We start from the raw sequence: 10,219 nt of genomic DNA, 5'->3' as shown, positions 1-10,219 counted from the left end.
TTTGCCATATGTGATTTAGTGTGGACTTACTATTAAAAGTGTTCACAATAGGCAAGGCTTCAGAACGGAGAATAACACAAATGACAGTGAAGCAACAAACACCCTTTATTTTTAGTCAAAGCCTTGGCAGAAAAGGCATATTACAAAATAAAGCCTTCTTATATAACATTTTCTTGGTGTTAACACTCCTGGACAAACCAGGGAAAAATCAAGGAACATGGACAAACAAATAAAAAGAAATATAGCTCTCATGCTGTTAACACTCCTGGCCAAACTGGGGGACATCAAGGAGCATCAAGAAACAAACAGCTCTCATGGCAACGTCCATAACATCCATATTGTGCTTCTGTATTGTGTCATACGGGGGCTGGGGGGGTCCAGGGAGACCCTCTTTACAAAACTCTTTCTAACATCAGATATCTGTAAGGAAAGAGAAGAAAGCACTGAGTTTGATTAAACCACAATTTTAAAATTGTTGTTTCTTTCCTCTACACAAACTGGTGTTTTATATCAGAAAGTATTTTTCACCAGCTTTCTCCCTCAATATAGCACGCACTGAGGAATTTATTGCTTCAGTTGACTACATTTACCATCAACACTGAATTTCCAAGTCACTCCGTGTGGATGAACATGAAATTATCTCAATTGTCCATTAGATGTCACTATAGGGCCCCATACAAGTAATCAATCACCTTCATCTGATCTTAATATGAACTACCACACACCAGTAATTCTGGAAACGTTGACAGGTCATAATCACATTTCTGAACGGCTTTTTGCATGTGAGCATGTGCAGGAAAAGAGAGCGGATAAGGAAACTGACACAAAAAAACACTGTTAACAGACCAGGGCTCCAAACGAACGCTGTCCCGACGTCCCGGGAACGGTCAAAAAAATGTGAGGTAACGTTAGATTATCATTTGGGACAGCTTCGGGACGACAATAGAAAAGCCTGTCAGCGGTGCACGCGTGATCTATTGTTGCAAAGCAAACTAGGCCTAGGTTTTGGGACAGTGGTTTTGAGCCCTGTAACACACACCATTTAATGTTTGGGAGAATAAAAACTTAACTGACTGTTCTACATGTTAAAGGATGCTTAATAATTTTATGCCAATGTTGCCGTTAAAATTCCAGCAACCTGCTTCACTTACTAGTCCAAATACACAGTGGCTGAAAAACCTTTTCTGCCGCTCACCAAGCTGTCCAACCCAGTTCTGCCCAGAGTGGAAGCTCAAAGAAGCTGCCACAAAAGGCCGGTTATTCAGTGAGTTTCTCCACTCAAAGGACTTGGCTTGGTTTGGTTCCGAGCCGTTTGCTGCATGTCATCCCCTCTCTCTCACCTGCCTTTCCTGTCTCTCTCTACTATCGCTATCAAATAAAGCAGAAATGCCAAAAAAATCGACTTTAAAAACACAACTTTTTCAAAACTATTAATGAGTCCAGATTTATAAGCCATTCCACTCTTGAAACATAACCATTCTCAAGTTATGGTAAATTTGGCCTGATCTGAAGCCCAGCTAAATTTCTCATAGAACCAGCTAACCAGCAGTGATGTACCCACTTTCCTGCTCAAAATGAACAGAAAATTCCTCGGCTGTTTCTAGGGTGTATCAGATGGTTGATGGATAGTTATAAGCACTCATAAATATCCATAATGCTTTATAACAATAATCATAACACATTATAAAGCATTTTATAATGACTTATAAGGTCAAGTATCATAATACTTCATAATTGCTGGTCACTCACTGACATTTTTTTTTGCAAGGATCATAGTGTATTATAATTCTCATAGTTGTAATACATTATAATCATTTTATAATGCATTATAATCACTGTTATAATGCATTATAATTTTATTGCCGAGTCCCTTGTCAAATGAAACACTAGTAGTAGTAGTAACAGTAGTAGTAGTAGTAGTAGTAGTAGTAACAGTAGTAGTAGTAACAGTAGTAGTAGTAGTAGTAACAGTAGTAGTAGTAGTAGTAGTAACAGTAGTAGTAGTAGTAGTAGTAACAGTAGTAGTAGTAGTAGTAGTAGTAGTAACAGTAGTAGTAACAGTAGTAGTAGTAACAGTAGTAGTAGTAGTAGTAACAGTAGTAGTAGTAGTAGTAGTAACAGTAGTAGTAGTAGTAGTAGTAGTAGTAACAGTAGTAGTAACAGTAGTAGTAGTAACAGTAGTAGTAGTAGTAGTAACAGTAGTAGTAGTAGTAGTAGTAACAGTAGTAGTAGTAGTAACAGTAGTAGTAGTAGTAGTAGTACTAGTAGTAACAGTCGTAGTAATAGCAGTACCACGGGTGATGTGTTTGGTTTCCAGCAACCTGGTTGGTGTGTGAGTCGGTGAACGGCTCAGTAGAGAAGTGATTTTCAACCTTTTTCATATCAAAGACCCTAATTTAGTCCACATTAGACCCACAGACCCCCATTTGATGAGATTTTGTCTCTCAGACCCAAATCTGAGAATATTTTTATTGTCAGATATGATTTTTTCCAGAACTCCATGACTGTCTGTATTGCAGGTAGAGAGATAACAGAGAAACTATGATCAAAACAGTCATTCTTCTACATTCTCTAATCGTTTTAACTTCTTGTAAATGAAATAACGCTGAAGTTTAACAATTCATCAATTTTCTGGGGACCCCCTGGAACCCCCTCAAGGACCCCTGGTGGTCCCCGGACCCCACGTTAAGAACCAACTAACTGAATACCATAATAAATATAAAAATACAGTAAGGAAGTGCAGTCAGTGCCCAGGTTGTCCTCAGTAATGAGAGGTTAAGAGTAATGATGTTAGAAGGAGTCCCAGGTCACATGATGCGTGGAGGGGAGAGGCATTAGAGATGTGCTGCATGTTCGGTGTTGTCATCGCTGGATGAAGCTGCTGGAACAACGCAGGACACTCTGGTTCTTTCTGCTGGGTTGGAGCAGACTTGTGTATGTCTGTTATTTCTCACAGCAGGAGCAACAGAGTCCAGGCTTGGTGATCCTCTTCAGCTTGGTCCCACTCAGCAGGTGGAAGAGTTATTTTCTCTGGGGCACTAACAGGTAGACGTCGGCTCTCAGGTCTCTCGGGCTTCGACGATCTGTTGTGTTTTCCACAGGGAAAACTTTCTGTCACAGCTGAGCTGAGTGAGTGTTCTGCATCTTCAATTAGTTGTTTCACTGTGAGCTTCAGCACTGTTGGAATTAGAGCTGAGCAATTAGTCCAAAAGAAATTAAAATCGCAGGATGAACTTCTGCAATTTCCACATCTCAGAGGCTGCAGTTCATTCCTTCTGGATTTGTGAACAAGGAGTTTTAGAGCTGCAGGTAATCTTTGGTCCATGAATCAAAACCTTTTATCAGACTCAAACTCAGTAAATCTGCACACTCACATCTATTTTGTTTTTAACTAAATCACTTTTAAGGTTCTAAAAAAATGTATGACAAGAAAAACTTGTGATGATCTGAATCACAGTTTAAATTGCAGTTGCAATATTCTGTCAAATATATCTATATTACATTAGATATGTGACGGCCCCTGTCTGCTTGTGTGTGTTGTGTCAGTTACTGTGTGTACCCATGTTGTTTTGAGGTGCCAGAGGAGCTGATTGCCGTGTCCAACCCGATCTGGAGCACCTGGGCCCGGTGCTCTACAGGATATAAAAGTTCCAGCTTCCAGCGGGTCTCTCTCTCTCTCCCTGCCAGCGCCTGCACCCTTTTGTTTCGCTTAGCTTTTGTTTTATTTTTATTTCACAACACCCTACACTACACTATCCACACACATCCACATGAACACTACTGATGCCATTGACTAACACACCTCATATCCCAAGTTGCCCTGCAGATTATTTTCTTTATTATAATAAATAATTGGAATTTATTGGCATTTGGTGTCTTTTCCCGTTTTTTGTCATGGCCTAACGGGCCGGGTTATGACAGATAATATATTATATTTATATTATACTACATATATATATATTGTGATTATTATATCATGTTTACATTGTCATGTCCACCGCACTCTAAGTAGTCTAGATGTAGTTCATGCTGAGCAGTGTGTTGTAGTGTTGTGTATTGTGTTGTCCTGTTGCACTGTGGTCCTGAAGGAGCGATGTGGTTCCTCTGTATACTGAGCTCTGTGTGGATGACAATAAATCTGCCTGACTTGACTTGAAATGAAACAAATCAATAGCAAGTCCTTGCAGGCATAACAACACATGACTTTATGTGTGTGTGTGTGTGTGTGTGGGTGTGTGTGTGTGTGTGTGTGTGTGTGGAGTTCAGTGCATCACCAGTGCAGCATGTTCATCTATAAGAGACGACACCTAATAAGAACAGACTCATACAAAGTACGATCGCATTTGAAAAATAGATTTATTTTGCAAAAACGAGGAGCTGTTTTCCAATCGTCTTCCTCTCATAAAGCAAACGTTGAATTTAATTCAGAAATAAATCAAAATAGTCAACCACCAAAATACATATGAGAAATTCTGTTGTGCCTCTGAAAAGCCATAAACAAAAACAAACCAAAATCAACACCGAACAAAACACCTTCGATGGCGAGGATTCATGAGGCGAGCTGTGTGTGTGCTGCAGTGTTTGGGGAGTGTGATGTTCTGCGAGTCCTTCAAAAGGCGACCTCACATGAAAACACAACAATAGAAGTTGTTGGTATTCGTTTTCCTGGATAGAATAAAATCGACCAACCAGGAAACACACGGTTCAGTTAACACAAGATCAGCAGCAAACCCCCCAGGGCCAGGAACACCTGATCCCGTAACAGTTTCACTGTTTGCAAACGTTTTTGTGTTCTTGTATTTCTACAGCGGCGTGTTTCACGTTGAAGCGCTCAACCAACCAAACTGCATGTGCTGGTGGCTCTGGTAACATTGAATATTAAATCTTGAGAAGTGATGGGCTTCACTGACGAGCCATTTTGAGTCCCCAAATTAATTGCACTGAATGCTTAGTGGCAGGGAAGCAAAATGGCAACTAATGAATGAATGAATGAATGAATGGGAGCGGTGACACTGATGAAAGCATAGGACAGCAGTGTAAACCAGGAACAATGGCAGTAAAAGAAAATAACGTTTTGTTCCATAATGAGATCTGTGCTAACTGAAAGGATCATAGGTGAGTGAGGACGATAAAACACAAACACTTGAACAGAGTAGAACCTCTGAACAGGATTCTACTGTGATGATGAGTGGCAGCTTCTGATCCTTTAGAGTTTCAGTCTGCAGTTCCTCTCCAGTGCCAACATGTCAGACAGCAGGAGCAGGAAGGATTTCATTAGTATCCGTTTCAGTGGAGAGTTTTAGTGTCCCGTGGTCTAAATGCTGTTTCAGAGATTTCTTTTATTAGAATTGGATTCATTGCATTGAGTTTTAGTGTCACATTGACTAAATGATGTTTGAATTTCATTAGTACAGGTTTCAGTCTAGAGTTGTAGTGTCCCAGGGTCTAAATTGTGTTTCAGAGAATTTCATTAGTATTGGTTTCAACTGAGAATTTAAGTGTCCATTAGTCTAAATGCTGTTTTAGAGAATTTCAATAATATTGTTTTCAATGGAGAGTTTTAGTGTCCTGTGGTCTAAATGTTTTTGAGACCTTTCCACTCAAACAGGTCTTGGGTAAACACTGTACAAATAGTTCATGATGCCTGAATACGTTCATATAGAGATCCTGATCCATGTTGGAGTCAGGAGTCAGTTTGTGATGGGCAGGTCGCCTGATCCAATCCCTGGACTGGATGGGAAGATCTGGGTGTGGAAAACAGATTCCTTCTCTCTGTGGCTGCTGTCGAGCTGCCCTTGAGCAAGGCACCTCACCCCCGTGCAGGACTGTGGTTGGACTGTTTCTTTATAAGAGTCCACACCCTCAGCAGAAACCTTCCCTGGATGAAGTCAGTTATTGTTTTGTAATGAAAAGGTCATCATGAATGTGGTATGACTTGAGAAAGAAGCTCATATTGAGGTGAAATGAATGTTAATGTAATGTTCTCTAGTATTTTCTCTCCTCCCTCCCCTCCCCAGTGAGGTCAGAGGTCAGGGGTCAGGGTCTGGAGCTGGTAGGGATTCAGTGTCTTGCTCAAGGACACTTCAGCAGGTTTTCTGTCAGCTGAGCTTCAAGTGAAGTATCGCTGCTGGTTTCAGGTCTTTGACTTGTAGGAAGTCTCCTCTCTACACCTGCTGCCTTCATGAGCCACGAAACCAAACCTTCCTTTGCTTCATTTCACAGAACTCCACAAGGAAAACAATTCACACAATGTTTAAAAAGTATAAAATGTGTTTTTGTTTTTTTATCCTTCATCTATTGTAGGTATTAAAGAGATTATTCGTCATGATGTTGGATTCACAGCAGCAGTGATCACAATGCAGCTGGGGTGAAACATGTCTGAATTACTAAACCACTGATTTTTAACAAGCTGGTGACCAGGAGGTTGTAGGTTTGAATCCCCGGACCAGCTGGAACACAGCCGGACCCCCGTAATCATCCCCCCTGGCTGTTACAATAAATAAGAAATACTTCGTCCCTCTGACTGGTTAAACAAGGATTAAAAATGTCAGTGACAAAGATGTTTGAACCTTGAAGACTTCTCACACCGAGTGAAAATGCTGCGAGTTTTAAAAAATCCATTTGATATATTCTCTATTGCAGTGCTCTGTTGCCCAATTGTTGTGCAGAACAAGAACCTCCTATCGCAAATGTAACCAACTTGATGTTTGCAAAAATGTATAGCCGAATATCTTTGGAGTGTGAACATTTGCGTTTTCGCGCCTCACCTCGTCCACATCAAACGTTTTATCACTAAGAACCTTTAAAGAGCAGAAGGTGTTTTATCATTCAGCGGATATCAGTAGTCAAACTGCTGAAAGTGCTACAAGCTTGAGAAATACAAACAGTAATGGCAGTAGTAGTGTTCCAGTATAGTTACAGTATAGTGTGATATAATAACATGTCAATAGAGCCTTCTTCTGGGCAGAGTTCCCCTCAGTATCTCGGGTCATGATCGGCAAAATGACGTAAAGAGTCAGGATGATCTGAGGATTACGATGCTTTTGCTGTGGCAGAATAAAAACTTCGTACCTCCAGTTTTGGTGTTGATTTGTTGTCACACTCGCATGTTAAGTGTACAGAACCCATCCAACATGAATGGGAGTCATTCTGAAAGTAAGACTAGATTTCGCGAACTCTTGGAAAGTCTACTTTCTTTGGGAGATACAAGGTTTTCACCGGCCAGCAGCATTGTGGGAAACTGCACCTGGTTGGTCAGTCCACTTTAAAAACTGAACCAAGGTTTTCTAAGATCCAAATGGAGCCAGTAAGCACCTTGGGGTTCCTCATTATATCCCTAAGGGGTTCCTTGAAGAACCCCCATATGTTTGAGGTTCCTGGAAGTACCATCAGAGCCCTGTGATAAGGGGTTCCTCGAGGAACCTTGTGGGGTTCCTCGAGGAACCTTGTGGGTTCCCCTGTGGCTGCAGTCTGGAAACCCCCTGACAGTTCTTCAAAGCCCGTTGTCCCTCCAGAGCGGAGGACAAGTGGCGGCCTGGCAGCAGCCGGTCTGAGTCGCTCCACAGTCTGAACGGAGGTATTGAATATTTCTCAGAGTAACGAACAGAACAAGCATAAATAGAATGAGGCACATTAAAGGTTTTCCTTCATGTTGGAGTCTGCAGTCTGCAGAGCTGTTTCGCTGTGACTCGAGCCACTTGGCGGCTCGCTCTTCCTTCATGTGAAGCTCCTCGTGTCTTCGGTTCAGAACGCCACCGGAGCTCTGAGCGCGCTCCGGGAGGTTCCTCGCTTCTTCATTTAGTACCTCGTGTCCCTTCCTGCCGCCCGCAGCGGCGTCCGTCACGTCACAACGACGTCACGGTGGTGGAACGGACCGAGTGGGCGTGGCCCGGACCCGCGCCCGGCGTGGAAAGTAGCGACGGAAACGGACAAGGGCGGGGGGCGGGGCTCGACGGTGACGGACACGCCCTCGACCGACCGCGAGCCTCCGGCGGCAGGCTCTCGGCCAATCGCGTCAGCTGCTCCTCCCCCCGCTTTATGAGGTCGTCCAGGTGCCGCTGGCGAATCAGAAGCGAGGGTTTGGCGCCGACGAAGCGGCGGTAGTCGCGGAGCTGCGGCGCGGTCAGGCGGCCGGACAGGATGCCCTGAACCACCCGCTGCCGCCGCTCCAGGTTCTCCTTCAGCTCCCGAGCGTCTTCAGTCTGACTGAGGAGCTGAGAGCGCTTCTGATGGAGAGAGTCCTGAGAGAAAACAACATCTATCAGTTTATATCGTTTATCTGAAGCACTAATCATCTTCAGAGAGGAGAGAAGAGGGGGGGGGGGGGGGACGAGGAGGGAGGGAGGGAGAGAGATGGGAGAGGGAGGGAGAGAGACGGGGGGGAGGGAGGGAGAGAGACGGGGGGGAGGGAGAGAGAGAAATTGGGGAGGGAGGGAGAGAGATGGGAGAGGGAGGGAGAGAGAGGGAGAGAGACAGGAGAGGGAGAGAGACAGGAGAGGGAGAGAGACAGGAGAGGGAGAGAGACGGGGAAGGGAGAGAGAGATGAAGGAGGGAGGGAGAGAAACGGGGGAGGGAGAACAGGAAGGTTAGAGAGAGAAAACAGCTTCATGTCTTGTGTCTGTGGGTCTTGTGTCAGTTACTGTGAAATATTGCTTATTTTGCAGTACTGACCGTCTCTCTGTGCATTGTCCAACTTATGAAACAGCTACTCAGATAAAAAGACCTAAATTATTTGACTCAAAATATCGACTAAAAGTGATTTTATTCCAAAGTGAAAGTCATTTACAAGCTTCTGCCAAACAGTCCAGCCTGCCAGCCTGCAGTGACGTCTTTCTGCCACCAGGCGGCGCCACTTCATCTGATTATAGATCAACAACATGGATCTGAGTAAGATGATCAGATGTGAAACATCAGTCTGTTATTCAGACATAACAAACCTCTGCATGCCTTCATTGGCCAATCAGAACTGAGTATTCAACAAAGCTGTCTAATAATATGCAGACAGACAGACAGACAGACAGACAGACAGGTAAACACACAGACAGACGGGTAGACAGACAGACAGGTAAACAGACAGACAGACAGACAGACAGACAGACAGGTAGACAGACAGACAGACAGGTACCCTCTCCTCCTCCTCCTCCTCCTGTGTGTCTGTCTGCAGACTCAGCAGAGTCTTGTTGATCCTGGACAGCCGGCTGCAGAGCGACAGCAGCAGGTTCACGATCTTCTCCAGGTCTCCTGCAAGTTCACACAGACAGGTAGAGGTGAGACAGGTAGAGGTGAGACAGGTAACAGACAGGTAACAGACAGGTAACAGACAGCTAACAGACAGCTAACAGCTAACAGACAGCATACTGAGACAAATATGAAATATAAGCAGTATGAAAATAAATGAGAAAAAGATATATATGCAAGATATAACAAATTAGAAAAATATAAGAATATTCAGAAAACATTTAAAGCATATATGCAGGATGTGCAGGATGTGCAAAATGTGCGTTGCATTAGTTATTATATTTACTATTAATGTAATGCAATTAATAATTCATAGACGTTTCTGAGCAGTGAACCACCAACCATGACAATCAACAATCAGACGCAGCATCAGTCATTAAAGCTGCAGCGTCTTCAGTGTGATGCTGCAGCAGACTTGATGACATGAAACTCACTACAGAGTCAGCAGACCTGCAGACTGCTGTTCACAAACTGAGTCCACAGAGAGTCCACAGCTCATCATGTTTCCTGCTCACAGCCACTGTCAGCTGCTTCTTACTCCATTTACAAAAATATTTTCCTGTCTTCATACATGAAACTTACAAAATTTCAGACTTCCATTTCAAAAACTGAATTTAAAAAAAAGATTTGAATTCTGCCCTTATGGAAACCATTGCAGTCAATGGACAATAGAGCATCTTTAAATATCAGTTTTTCACTTATGGAGCATTCAACCCCAAATATATATCACACATCTCCATGGTGTGTAGATAAAGTTTGCAAATTCTCAGAATACTCAGAAAATATATTCAGAAAACTGAATATTTGATATATATATATATGTATATATATCTAGATATACACGCACTGGCAACTTTATTAGGTACACCTGCTCGTTAACACAAACAGCCTGCTGCTCCAAACAGCCAATCACGTGGCAGCAAGTCAACACATAAAGCAGCAGACATGGAGAAGTGGTTTAGTTTCCATTAGATCAGGTGAG

At 43.0% G+C, this 10,219-nt stretch overlaps 1 protein-coding gene across 1 annotated transcript in view; it reads right to left on the bottom strand.

The window, feature by feature from the left end:
- Window positions 1-4,337: 4,337 nt before the first annotated feature.
- Window positions 4,338-10,219, bottom strand: part of shroom3 (shroom family member 3) — a 27,832-nt gene continuing 21,950 nt past the window's right edge. Inside the window, exons 18-19 of the mRNA XM_078286339.1 lie at window positions 9,125-9,240; window positions 4,338-8,240 (exon numbers count right to left, since the gene is read on the bottom strand). Of these exons, the coding sequence (XP_078142465.1) occupies window positions 7,845-8,240; window positions 9,125-9,240 (512 nt within the window). The 3' untranslated portion in view covers window positions 4,338-7,844. The remainder of the gene's footprint in view (window positions 8,241-9,124; window positions 9,241-10,219) is intronic.

Source organism: Centroberyx gerrardi, chromosome 2 (genome assembly GCF_048128805.1).
Source record: "Centroberyx gerrardi isolate f3 chromosome 2, fCenGer3.hap1.cur.20231027, whole genome shotgun sequence".
Classification (NCBI taxonomy): Eukaryota; Metazoa; Chordata; class Actinopteri; order Beryciformes; family Berycidae; genus Centroberyx; species Centroberyx gerrardi.
This window is presented reverse-complemented; position numbering and strand designations above follow the sequence as displayed.